Source organism: Xiphophorus maculatus, chromosome 20 (assembly GCF_002775205.1).
Source record: "Xiphophorus maculatus strain JP 163 A chromosome 20, X_maculatus-5.0-male, whole genome shotgun sequence".
Lineage (NCBI taxonomy): Eukaryota > Metazoa > Chordata > Actinopteri > Cyprinodontiformes > Poeciliidae > Xiphophorus > Xiphophorus maculatus.
The window spans coordinates 17,048,216-17,062,196 of NC_036462.1; the positions used below are offsets into that span (position 1 = coordinate 17,048,216).

A 13,981-nucleotide genomic window follows, 5' to 3' on the forward strand; every position below is an offset into this window, starting at 1 on the left:
GTCTGCCTCTGTGGGATTCAATAATGTTTTTATACCAGGTTTTCATCCTTTTCATAATAAAATATAAAAACGTCCATGCCTCCTTCTTACTTTCTTCAGATGACCACAGCAGGGTGAAATTGCGAGCTTTGGCAGGAAAAGATGCCAAACATTCGGATTACATCAATGCCAACTATGTGGATGTGAGTTCGATTTTTTTTTTTTTTCATTTCACTCATGGCTACTTTAGATGTTTTATTATTTTTTATTAATGCAGGTTTCAGCTTGGTTATCAGAGCATGAGCTGTGAAAGAATCATTCCCACTGTGGAACACCATGTGGCAGTTTTATTTAGGATATCAAGCAAGGTGTCAAAGCTGCAAAATTGTATCCAGCATGTATTTCTGATATCAAATCGGCTACATATTTCTTCTAGTTCGTGGGAATAATGTATTATAAGGATTGCATCTTATCAGCAAATAATCCCATTTCAGGGCTACAACCGTCCCAGGGCTTATATCGCTGCTCAGGGTCCCCTCAAGTCTACGTTCGAGGACTTCTGGAGGATGGTGTGGGAGCAGAACACAGGAATCATTGTCATGATAACCAACCTGGTGGAAAAAGGGAGGGTAAGGTCACCCTATTTACTCCCACGCCAGAGACGTCCTGGCTCTCAGACATGCGCCGCTCACACTGCTGTTTGGCTCTCGTGTGTTTCAGAGGAAATGCGACCAGTACTGGCCAACGGAGAGCAGCGAGCAGTACGGAAACATCGTGGTGACGCTGAAAAGCACCAAAGTGCACGCCTGCTATACTCTGCGCCGGTTTCTCATAAGGAATACGAAAGTTAAAAAGGTAACTAAATGCAGAACAAAACATGTAACCTTTCTGTCTCTAAAGATTTAAGTGTTCATTGTTTTCCTTAAAAGACTGATAGAGATGCATAAATGTCTCAATACAAACATTACCTGTTATTGAATTCATAAGAAATGGTCAAAATGGCAGTATATCCTCTATTATTGCTGTAATTAACTTTTAGTATCTTTACTATTGAATTTATTTATTAAATCACTTTTCTGCCTTTTTTATTCATTTAATTTGTCATTCAGTTCTGCAGATTTTACTTTTTTTAATTTATTCCTTTTTTTAATTTATTATTTTATAAATGTATTTAAATTTATATTCAAAGGCAACTTTTAAAATTCTTTTTATTTCTCTGTGCACCCCACCCGCTGCCCTCTCCTGCTTTCTTTTAGCTCATGACTGCTTTGCGACTCTCTTTTACATTTATGTATGATTTATCTCTGCTCATCTATTCCTCAGCCTCAGAGTGTGGAGATAAATGCAGAAGGAAGGATTTATCTAATTATTTCTGAAGCTTTTGTTGGCTTATTGGTTGATGTGCTATTTATACATTTCTGCCTGTCTTACTTCTGCCAAGGAGGTGCTTTGTTCTGTTTTTGTTTGCCAAGTTGTTTAAAAGATGAGGAAACACTGCATACAAATGTGACTAGTGGTGGGACACAATATGTCAGGAGTGATTCTTTTTTTTTTAAACCTGAACTTTTTCTTTAAGTTCAGATTTAGTCCATTTATGTTTATTTTTTGACCATTTAGTTTTGCAGAGATAATCCATTCCTCCATCTATCCAGCCATGCATCATCCTATTAATTTGTTCATCCATTTGTCCTCCCATGCATTCATCTGTTTGTCCATCCGTTCAAACTTTTGTCTATTCATCCATGCATCCATTCATTATCAAGTACAGCTCTAAGGGCATTATTAGTAGATACAGATTGCATGAACTTTGCCACCACAATGCACTACCATAATAAGCAGATTAAACTACTTCTATTTAGCTAAATATGTTAATAATAAAAATAAATATTATTATTCAAATATTCTGGCTCCATTCAGGCTGAATTCTCTACTACTCCATGGATGCTGTCGCTCCATGGCAACAGAGTAAAGCATCAGTACTGCATTTTCCCCTTGCTTAACTTGCTTGTTTTCACACTTCAGGGTCAGAAGGGGAACCAGAAAGGGAAGCTTAATGAACGCATCGTGATCCAGTATCACTACACTCAGTGGCCTGACATGGGAGTACCAGAGTATACCCTCCCTGTCCTCACTTTCATCAACCGCTCCTCAGCGGCTCGTACTGCAGACATGGGTCCTGTCCTGGTGCACTGCAGGTACATCCTCAGCACTGAGCTCCAGGGCTGAATGAGTGATCCAGATGGGCAGTCAGACTCATTAATAATGATTTGCTTTTAATCTCTCCCTCTGAACATCCACTCACACCACTTTGCGCTCTGCTCTTCAGTGCAGGGGTCGGGCGCACGGGAACATACATCGTCATCGACAGCATGCTGCAACAAATCAAGGACAAAAGCACAGCCAGTGTCCTGGATTTTCTCAAACATATACGCACACAACGCAACTACCTTGTCCAGACTGAGGTAAGATGGCCGAACTCGTCTGGGAAGTCTGGAAAACCGAATTTCTCCCTTTAAAGGTCAGCTGTGATTTAAGATGGGAGAGCAGTTATGAAGTTTATTCAGTTTGATACTCAGAGCTCAGGTAAAGGTCACGCTCGCTGCAATTTTCAGTGCACTGCAGAGTTCAAGCGTTTACACACTCTCCATAATACCGATGACCGTATTACACCGGAGGTGGCCCTCTGGCTTTTCTCAGGCTGAACACTGCACTCCTCAAATCATGGACTCTTACAGCATGAGCAAAATGAAAGACACGCTGCAGAAAAAAACAGCACACTGTAAATCCACAATATGGATTTACATATGGTCTGATTGGTCTGAAATTTTTTTTTTATATTTTTTTCTATGTGTAGAAAAATGGAAATCTTAAATTAAAAGTCTAAGAAATATGTATTGTTTCATTTTCCTCTCCAAAAAATTTCTAACACGTCTATTCAACTGACTCGTGATTCATATAAAGCCTTTTAAATATTTTATCACCCCAACTCTACAATTACCCCTTATAAATGACAATGAAGCGGTCAATAAAACAGTCATTAATAAAGCTGTAAAAATGCATTAGCTCTTCACTGTTGCTGCAGCATATCACTGAGAGGATGACAGGTTGAAGTGACTAGTTACGTCAACATTAACTTCCATTAAGAACATTCTTAACTAAGTCCTTAATAAGTGTTTTATATAACATCCCATAGCTATACGGCAACTTGCCTCTTTTTTCTTCTTGCTCGTAGTGTTTTGTATAGTGTTTGCTTTTGATGCTTTGAGTAAAAAGGGCCAATAACTGACAAAGAAAAAAGAAACTTTGAGTCTAGTGTACTTACCAATTCACATCTGCTTCAATCTAATTAGGCCCAAGCAGCAAAGCGCTGCGAAGGCCTATTGTATCTGTACTGTTTATTATTTCTATTGAAGTTTTTGGTTTTTTTAGGAGTTAGTCGATGTGTACATAGCTTCCTGGACCTCAACATTTTTATTGGTTCTAAAAAGGCAATATTTTGTGCTAGTTCAGCCATTAAGGTTTTATTCAAAAACTTTGGTAAAGGTGCGTCCTCAGAACGCAGTCCTACTAGTTGTGCAGTCTGGGGACGCACGTCTCTGGAGTTTAGAATGCGATAAAAATCAGTGAAATAAAACTAAAACAGCAATAATACCATCACATTGTTTTCATAGCAGTTAAAAGCCTCTCCAAACTCTGTGAAAATGTGCAAGTTGAGTTGATTTAAAGTGAACTGTGCCGATCCGAATTTGGATTACAACTTGTCATCTAAAGAGATCATTTACTGGATTTTCACAGCTGCTAAACTCTGAAACTGCATTAAAACCACTTCTAATTTTGAGGCAGTTTGTAATAATCCACAGACATCAATTTGTTAAACCCTGTAAGATCTCTCTTGTTGTAACTACACAGCAGCCATTCAAACTAAAATTGATGATTAACAATCCTGAGTAGTTGTGGTTGCTTTAGTTGGTATCTTAGGCCATAAACAGAAAGTATGTGTTCAAATTTTACTAGTTAGAATCTCCTGAAAATGCTTTGATAATAGTGTTTCTGTATCTACAGAGACCCTTGAAAGCAAAAGTGCACGCTTTCCGTGAGGTTGGTGGATTTTTTCGACTGTAAAACACTGATATTCAGCATGGGTAACTGGTTTTAGATGTTGTGTTGGCAAAACAAAAAAAACTGAACTCTGGTCATGCAATTTAAAGAAAACAGAAAATATAACTTGCAGAGGAGGATAAACCGGATGAAGCAAAAGGCTGGAAATATTGAACTAACGAAACATCTTCAGCCTCCTTCGCGCACGAGAAAAATCCACCTTTAGTTCACAGTTCACCAAAAAAGTTCTAACTTCTTAGCATTCCTGTTTCTGGATAGATTTCAACCTATATTTGCCCCAGAGGAAAAAAATATTATCCCAGAATACTATCCTGGCTCCTGAAAAAAGGTTCTTCAGTTTAATTGCATCTTAACATTAACCCTGATTTCATGAGGATTTCTGTAAAATTTAGTAAATTACTTTTTGGTCAATACAGCAGGGGGAAAAAATTAGTTTATCTGGCATCCCTAGATTCGACTTTAAATTACACAGTTCTGAAATTGTACGTTTCTAAAACCTTGTTATATTTTAATACCTGAAACCCACCTGTGTCTACATTCTCATAAAACAACCGGCTACCTTAATGTTCACTGAAGTAATCGTGCAGTAATTTTTCATATCTTTGGTTTGTCCACGAGTGGCTATTACAAATTAAAATCAAAAATTGTTATAAAAATATATAATGATACATTAAGTTACCAAACAAACAAGGTATATATTACTTTTGACCTATACTGTAGAAACTTAAATTTAGAAACCTGAAATTAATAGAGAAAGAACCTGCTATGAAGTAACTTACTTTCCTCTCAGGAGCAGTATGTTTTCATCCACGACGCGCTGATGGAGGCCATCCTCAGCAGAGAGACGGAGGTGCTGGCCTGGAAGCTGCACGGCTACGTCAACAGCATCCTGACTCCCAACTCGACCGGCCGCACACGGCTGGAGAAGCAATTCAGGGTGAGTGGAAGCAGCCTGAGCTGTCTCACCATCAGCCGGATCTGAGGTGGTCCGCTGATCACAAACTTAATAGCAACACGCTCGACGGCTTTTCTGCTACTAGACTGAAAGTGACTTTGATGTTAGCTTCATAAAATCATGTCTGTCACCTCTGTTGCGTTACGCAAAGTTTGATGAATGTTTTATCAAGCTACGGCTCTTTCAACATCAAGAGAGGAAAGAAAATAATTGCTCACATAAAGTCACTTACATCCCAGTTTCCACACTTGTCATTAAAATAGAAGTGGTGCTGTTAATTTCGAGTTGTGTGTCATTCCCCGTGCTTGCGCTGGACTTCCTTTGACTTCCAGAGCCAAAATCTGATATTTAATGTATTTTTTTTTTCTCCCAGCTGCTGAGTCAGTGCAACACACGCTTCGTCGAGTGCTTCAGCGCTCACAAAGACTGCAACAAGGAGAAGAACCGCAACTCCTCAGTTGTTCCCTGTGAGTATTTACCGCAGCATCCTCACTCTGGACCCGTAGGTTGAGCAAATAACCAATCACGTCACTGCGTAATGCACATTTATTTCCTTTATCAGCGTGTGAATTATTAAGACAATTCCTGCTCCAAATTTAGAATCCATTTCCATAATCCTATAAGTTAATCTTTCTGTGCATTCTCAGCACCCTGTCAGGAGAAAAAGGAGGTACTTGTTGCTATGGCAACAGCAAGGACTGATAATGAATGTGTGCATTATCAGCGGGCGTGATATAAAAGACGCTTGGGTTGGGATTTAAAGCTTGTTTTTTTTTTTTTTTCCTCTCTGTGCCTCAACAGCGGAAAGAGCAAGGGTTGGACTCACCACCCTTCCTGGCATGAAAGGAACAGATTACATTAATGCATCCTACATAATGGTACAGTGTTGACAATTAATGAGTTGCTTTTCTGTATCCTGAGCCATTAAGCTTCTGCTGAGAAAATGATGGGTTGAGCAAAAGGCTAACTGTTCCACCTCTGTCTACTCAGGGCTACTACAGAAGTAATGAGTTCATTATTACCCAGCATCCTTTGCCCCACACCACCACAGACTTCTGGAGGATGATTTGGGACCACAATGCTCAGATTATCGTCATGCTGCCTGACAACCAGGGGCTGGTGAGTGAGCGGCCATGAAAAATAGAATCATTTAAGCGTTTGTGCGGTGAAGGAATGCTGATGAATAATTAGCGGAGGATTTAAATAATGTGCGCGTCACCGCTCTCCCCTCAGGCCGAGGATGAATTTGTTTACTGGCCGAGCCGAGAAGAGGCCATGAACTGCATCGCCTTCACCGTTACTCTCATCAGTAAGGACAGACTGTGCCTCTCCAATGAGGAGCAAATCATCATCCACGACTTCATCTTGGAGGCCACACAGGTACCTGCTAACCCTGATAATTGTTAATGAGGAGTTGTTCAGTCGCTGTGAGTGGAAGCCTTAATTAAAATCATAAAGTCAAGATTAGCACAGTCTGGAAATCTCTGGAAAAGTGGAATTTTATTAATCCAATTTTCCATTCATAAAAAAGTATTCTGACCCTTTTGTAAATATAAATGTTATATCTAAACATCCACTGTGCTTTTGCAGCTTCCTTATTAAAATCTGACTGAAGTAGAAACATCTGCTGTACATTTGTAGTACAGCATTGTATTTATAAAAAATAATAATAATGCATCTGATAAAATATTTCTGTTGGACATGAAGGAAATGTGAGAAACGTCTTCTTCTGCTCTCATCAGGATGATTATGTTCTGGAGGTGAGACACTTTCAGTGCCCCAAATGGCCAAACCCGGACGCCCCTCTCAGCAGCACCTTCGAGCTCATCAATGTCATCAAGGAGGAAGCCATGACTCGAGATGGCCCCACCATTGTGCATGATGAGTATGTTACCTTTCCTCCCAAAGTTTAGAAACAAGAGTGTTTTAGGGGAAACGTTTTGTCCATGGAAATAAAGAATCTGCTTAATTTTAATAAAGATATTGATCTTACCTGCCATGTTAACTTTGTATCTTGGACTAGAGTGAAGCAAATGATCTTCTTTTAATTTCTGGGGGTTTAGCACAAGTAGGATTAAGATTAAAGGCAATGCAGTAAATTTTGAGTGCTTTCCGTACCTCTGGGTTTTAAAGTCCTTAAGTGTACACCAGCACTTATCATTTTAATGCCCCATAATGACGGGAAAAAAAGCCTAAAACTCTTGTAGATTCCCACCTGATGTACCTCCTACATGCATCAGTGTCTGCAGCATCTCATCTGCCATTAATGGGACGTATCTCGCGGTCTGTCTGCAGCTCATTAAATTATTTTCAGAAGTCGTGACGGAATAAATACCACAGCATCCTTCGCTCATTTATTTAGGTTTGTGAATAGAAAGGGTCAGAGCCCTGAAATAAAATTTAAAATCCAACATTATGTTTAAAGCGAGGAACACCCAGCGTAACCTTGTTGAAGAACACTTGGCAGCTGTCGCGATCTCACAGTGAACATCTCCTTCTAGGTGTGGAGCCGTGTCAGCCGGCATGCTCTGCGCCCTCACCACGCTGTCCCAGCAGCTGGAAAGCGAGGGCGTCGTTGACATCTATCAGGTGGCCAAGATGATCAATCTCATGAGGCCGGGGGTCTTCACTGATATAGTAAGTTTGACAAACAGAGACTTTCTGTTGTTTCATTTCTCACTAACCGTGTGGAGGGATTGTTTCTAGACACATTTGTTCGTGAAGCTGTTGGGCTTGTTCAAGCCTGTTCTGCTGCCCCCAAGTGGTCAAGTAACCATTTCATATGGTCTGATAAACAGTTAAAGGCCCACTGTGACAAATATTAGCAGATGCTGCATTTTGCAAGCTATAAAATAACTATTACCAAGCTATGTTTAACATATGTATTTGTCTTTTCTGGGCCACATTAACCCCACAGTAAAGCATTTGTAAGTTGGCCAGTAGTTTCTACACACATGAATATTAAAGCTAATTTCTTTTAGCTACATCTTGTGGGGGTTAAAACCTACCGTCTGAATTTTTCTTACTTTGTTCTGTGCTGAGATTATCAGTGATAGACCAGCTAGAAAGGTAAGTGGGAGGAAAATGATATGTGTTTTCATATTTTTCAAAAATTAAAGTGCAACATATGTATTCAGCCCTTATTACTGTAATAAATGGAGATTACATCAAGTTATTCCAACTGTGGCCGGATGTTTGCTGATTAAATTGTCCACCTGTATGTGATCTAATCTCACATAAACACAGCTGTTCTGTGAAGGCCTTAGTGGTTTGTTAGTGAACAAACAGCATCATGAAAACTGAGGAAGGCAGCTAATAAAGTTGTGGAGAGGTTTAAAACAAAATTTTGTTTTTAAAACAATATCCCAAGGTTCCCAGCATCTCACAGGTCACTGTTAAATTCATCTTCTGAAAATGAAGTGAGGGTTGTTCACGTGGAAACTTTCTGCAGAGATTCACAGTTCAGGTGCGAGAAACTCATTCTCAACTCAACATAACCTTTATAAAAATAAAAAAAAGAGTACCAAGACAAAAGCAATCGCTATAATGATGAAGTTCAGTTTGAAGTTCCCACAGGTCAGGAAGAGGACGCTGCACACATGTGGAAGCACACTACCCATCACTTTGAAACACTGCCGTGGCAGCATCATGCCGTGGGATGCTTTTCTTTAAGGGACATGAAAAAAGATGGCAAATGTAGGGCAAGAAATCCAGAAAGAACATCTCTTGGTCTACAAAAGAGGACACCGACTCCAAACACCGAGTCAGAGCCACAGAGGGGATGGTTTAGATCAAAGCATATTCATGTGTTAGAATGGCCCAGTCGCTGTCCCGACCTAAATTCAATTAGGAATCTCTGGCATGACTTGAAAACTGGTATTTATAGACTCTCTTCATCCACTCTGTTTGAACTGTTCTGCAGAAAAAGAATGCGGAAAATGTCTGTTTCTGGATGTAGAAAACACCCAGAACACCTGCCACAGTCTTTAGAGCTAAACATTCATCTACGAAATGAAGAACACGATGCACAAATAGACCCACACAGTTTAGTTTTTTTCATTTATTTTTTTAAATGAGATTTATTTTTGCACTGACTTGACAATCATGCACTACTTTGTGCTTTGTTTGATTTTTGTGCTGCTTATGATTTCTGCTAATATCTTACGTGTGCGCCTGCAACTACTGTGGATTATTAAACAGATGTTATTTTCCAGCAGAACAAAAGAAGTTCGATTAGTCTTGTTTGTGCAGACCACCTGGTGATCGGAGCAGGAGACCGGTCCAAAGGTCTCAGAAAACCCTCTGCCGATCCTCAACATGAGAATCAATCAGGCTTCTCACCCTGGAGATCACAGAGCTAAGAGAGCAAAAATTGAGGTTACTGTAGGCTGTGGCGACTGATTGGGGGCCTAACCTCCGTGTCTTCACGGTCAGAGAGTCTTACTTAGGAGAAAGACGCTTTTCAGGGTAGAAGTCCAGTTTAAATCAAACCTGGACACGACGAGTGTTCTGAACAGGGACCGTGTCTTGTTAACTTTTTAATATTTCTGTTTGTTTGCACAGGAGCAGTACCAGTACCTTTACAAAGCCATGCTGAGCCTGGTCAGCAACAGAGAGTGCAGCCTGAGTCCCACTCACACGGACACTAACGGAGTGGTGGTGATTACAGACGAGTCGGACCCTGCGGAGAGCATGGAGTCGCTCGTCTGAGGACATTCCTGCAGGCACTTAATTTGTAAAAAAAAAAACACCAATCCAAGAACTTTTCTGAGGCCTTTTTGCCAGACTATTGATTAAACGAATAACCTTATTACTTTTTATACTGATAAAAAAGGTTTTTTGATATTTATGTTTTTTTTTGTTTATTTTTCGGTCCTTTATTTCTTGTCTTTAATGTTCTCCTGCTGAGCGTTTGCACCTGTTTAAGTTGACATGAGGAAAAAGCAGCTCTGTCCACTTTGCACTAAACTATCAGTGTTACTGCCTACACCCAGCGAGTGGAACAAAACCTCGGGGTGGGGGGGGGGGGGGTTCGGACCGCATCGAGACAAAACCTGAAGCATGAAGACCAGGATGAGTTGAGGCGATCCACCTAAAGTAAAGTCTTAAACCACTTCATCACACCGTTTCATAGCCCAGCATGTATTTTTTTGGTTACAGTTTTCAGGCTCCACCCCTCTTTTTATCACGTGAACAGACTTTCAGCTGCTTCTACATTAATGTCCCAAAATCTCACTGCTGTCCTGTAAAATGTACTTATGGCTTTTTTTATTCTTTTTTTTTTTTGTTAAAATGTGTTGCAACATCTAATGTGAACATTTATTGCTTTTTACAGGGATTTATATTGTTGTATTGTTTTGTAATATATATATATATATATATACATATATATATTATCTTTAATAGCCCTGTTATGTTTATTTCTGTACTACTAGATCCATATTCCTGAAGGAGGTTCTGTAGCTTGTCACGTATGGCCTGCAAATCTCCAGCCTGATATTATTTTTCAAAGTTTTTGTTGTTGCTTCTCTAACCTCAGCAAGTCACAGCTCAGCGGTTAACACGCGTATCTGTACCGACACAACGCAATGCCGACAAGAAAACACACAAAAACAAAACAAAACAAAACAAAAAAAAAGATTCACTCTGCACAAAGTTTTTCATCTTTTATTTCGAAGCGTTTTGTCGCAATGTAATTCGAATCTGTTCCCGGCACTGATCAACAAGCGGAGTCATTTTAAAATCAAGGTGAAAACAAATTTCTTTTGTTGGGTTTTAGCAAAAACTTTCCACATCAATTTCATTTGATCAAATCATTTATGGGCTTGTTGACACCTCTGATTGTTTTTCCTGCCAAGCTGCTATGAGTCACTGACTTCTCCACATTGTGTTGTTTTTAGGACATTCCTGCAGAAATTCAAGTAGTAGTTAGTTTTGTTTGAGTTTACTGAAGACGAGCATCTTCACTTGATCCTCCTGTGAAGATTTAATTCAGTGCCTTGGAAGTCATCCCAGTCTCTAACTGGTCCATTTAATTTAGCAAAAATGTTACCATGAAATTCTGTATTTTTACCTATATTTTGACATGTTAATTAGGTTTAAATCCAGAGCCAGCCTGAGGCACAAGCAAACTAAGCTGCTGCGTACAAACTAAGCTGCTGCGTACGTTCTCCAAGCCTGTAGAATCCACCAAGAACATTTTATTTCTCACACTTAATAAATCTCAAACATTATTTTCTTGTTGTTTGGTGTTGACAAGAATGAGATAAGTTTTAAATCTGCTATGTTCTTTTTTAAAATAGTAGATTGCTTAAACTGAATAAATAGAACCTTTAAATGATTTAGATTTTAAAGGAATGATACTAGTATGTTTATAAACATAGGACAGAAAAAATATTTTTTCTCACACATTCAAATGTTTTAGATCGACAGACAATGGTAGGCTTAGTAAATACAAAATGCAGTTTTCAACTAATTATTACATTTATTACCAAGCCTTGCATCCAAATCATCATGAAGAAGAAATTGCCATAACTGGTTGAGACATCCTTGGTGGCAAAAACTACCATCAAATGGTTATATTAACTGGAAATCACTTTTTTTTATCCTTTGGGAATTTTTCTTTTTTGCATAATCCATTTAATTCATGTGCATTTTAGAATTTTTAAAAGCATGAACAAACTACCTACCTGCTTACGGTCATGGCACAGCATCTCAATTTAAGTTAGGTCCAGACTTTGACTGGACTTCTCCAAAATGTTATTTTTGTTCAGACTGCTGTTTATTGTTGAACCACGAACCCTGATCTTAAACATCTGCCATGCTTTAGATGTTAAAGTTTCTTCTGTAATTTCCTGGATGAGATGTTGATGTTGAGGTCTTGGAGTAATTTTGGTATAAACACTCTGGAGTTCAGTGGAGTTCTACATGGTCTGAAAGTTAGTTTGTAACCCTTTCCAGAAAGATAAATATCAATGTCTTTGTTTCTCTTCTGTTTCTGAGTATCTTTACATTGGTGCATGATGCATTGCTTTGTAAAATCATTTAACCTACTTGTCACTAAATAGGTTCTATTTAAGTGATTTTTAAGGATATCTTTTTCCCTTAACAAAATAAATCATTACTTGAAAGCTGTTTATTCACTTTAGTCTGGAAATTTTTTCTCCAGTATTTGACGATCTGTAATGTTCAATTATGATAGAAGAAATGACTAAGGAAAGAATGCTTTTTCATAGCACTCTACTACAAAACCATGCAAGATGGTTGATACTGACTGATAGGTTAAATTAAGAGTTACTAAATTAATTTCTGCCTGTGGCCCCATTGAACTTTGGGTCCACCTTGCTTATATAGTGGCATATTTAGATTTTTTTTTTTTTGCAGTCATTGGACATAAATGTTTGATTATGCATCCAAATTTAATCACATAAAGAAAATATTCTTTGCTGTTATTTAACTTTTCAATAATTTATAAAATTTATTTTCACCTTGACATAAGCGTCTGCTGATCAGTGTCTCATTTAAAAAAAACAACAAAAAAAGAACTCTGTGAATAAATAAAACACGAAAAAAAAAAGTAATAATCCAAGGGAGGTGAAAACTTTTCTATAGACACTGTACTTTCCTTCTTGGTGGGTTGATGCTTTATTTGTAACCAAAGATGTGGTTCCAGTTTGCGACATGTTAAGTGGTTTTGTCCTAAAATCTATTTAACCGACGAGCGTTTGAAATCAAATTGTTCCGTACAGATTTTCCAGTGTCAGAGGTGTGAATTTTAACCAGAGTTTAAGCATGTTTCTGTTCGAGCCTCAGGAACTTGCCTTCCGGAGAAATTTTACTTTTGTGATGCTTTCCTCACTCTAGTAAACAAGGTTACAAATTCAAGCTGTAAAATTGTATTTTATCCAGGCCGAAATTCCGTCTCTGCGTTATTTTGTGGCTATAATTATAATCCCTTTTCAACCCTGAACTTGAGTCTGTGGTTTATTTGTGTGTTGTTGTTTTTTTAATTATTATTATTTATGAAATCTCTAAAGAAAAACAATAGTAATACTTCACTTTCAAAATGCCAGTGAAACCCTCATGCTCCAACCTACTTTTGGAATAAATGTTATTACCTTTCATTTCTTCCAGAAATTTATCCTCTTAATGTCTGCAAAGAAATCCCTACTGGGATTTTGGGAGGATCTTCCTGACATTTACTTTGTGGTCCGGGGAGACGGAGTTGGCTTATTTTGGCTTGGTCAGTGGTTTAATCTATTTAGAAATTATAAATGTTCTCTTCCATCATGTCATGTTTGTATTTCAGTATCCTACTTTATTGCTCTGGTATCATGAAATGATTAAAGTGTGGTTTCGGTTATGCTGCATCAAAGACTGATGCTTTGACTTTGAGTCAAAGACAAATCCTGTATCTCTTATCGCCCCCTGCTGACAGAGAACTGGGATCGCTTATGTGTAAAAATAAATGATGGAAAATGCCATGTAAGAGTGGTGTAATAACGGGTGAATGCAGTTCTTTACAGTGCAGCGTGGTTTAAATGTTTCGTGTGTTGTTTTACAGGCACATTTCTTGTAACTTATCATGTGTATCATCTAGCAAAATGAAGCTGAAAAGTGCCAAAAAAAACCAGACCAAAACTTAGATAAATAACTGTTTAAACAGATACGCTGAGTTTGTGTGTTATGAAGGCTCTGGACTTCACAAAGTCTATAAGAAATCTAGATCTCTATGCTGATTTGTGCTGCATATATTCTCAAAAGGAAAAAGTCACAATAAATCTACAGCTGCATTCTGTAAATCAGAAAACCACTAAAAAGTCAATTGTTTAAAATAATCCAGTCCAAAAAGTGAAACTTGTAGAAATTAATTATTTATGTACTACAGAATTTTGGCTTCTGGACCTGCTGTGATCACAATGTGAAGCT

The 13,981-nt window shown here is 38.4% G+C and overlaps 1 protein-coding gene across 1 annotated transcript in view; it reads left to right on the forward strand.

Annotated features, from left to right (window-relative positions):
* ptprg (protein tyrosine phosphatase, receptor type G) overlaps nucleotides 1–13,022 on the forward strand; it is a 155,439-nt gene extending 142,417 nt beyond the window's left edge. Inside the window, exons 17-29 of the mRNA XM_005810433.2 lie at nucleotides 100–182; nucleotides 474–608; nucleotides 700–834; nucleotides 2,002–2,174; nucleotides 2,306–2,441; nucleotides 4,889–5,035; nucleotides 5,427–5,520; nucleotides 5,855–5,931; nucleotides 6,044–6,172; nucleotides 6,287–6,433; nucleotides 6,796–6,938; nucleotides 7,555–7,690; nucleotides 9,617–13,022. Coding sequence (XP_005810490.1) covers nucleotides 100–182; nucleotides 474–608; nucleotides 700–834; nucleotides 2,002–2,174; nucleotides 2,306–2,441; nucleotides 4,889–5,035; nucleotides 5,427–5,520; nucleotides 5,855–5,931; nucleotides 6,044–6,172; nucleotides 6,287–6,433; nucleotides 6,796–6,938; nucleotides 7,555–7,690; nucleotides 9,617–9,763 — 1,682 coding nt within the window. The 3' untranslated portion in view covers nucleotides 9,764–13,022. The remainder of the gene's footprint in view (nucleotides 1–99; nucleotides 183–473; nucleotides 609–699; nucleotides 835–2,001; nucleotides 2,175–2,305; nucleotides 2,442–4,888; nucleotides 5,036–5,426; nucleotides 5,521–5,854; nucleotides 5,932–6,043; nucleotides 6,173–6,286; nucleotides 6,434–6,795; nucleotides 6,939–7,554; nucleotides 7,691–9,616) is intronic.
* The last annotated feature ends 959 nt before the right edge of the window (nucleotides 13,023–13,981 follow it).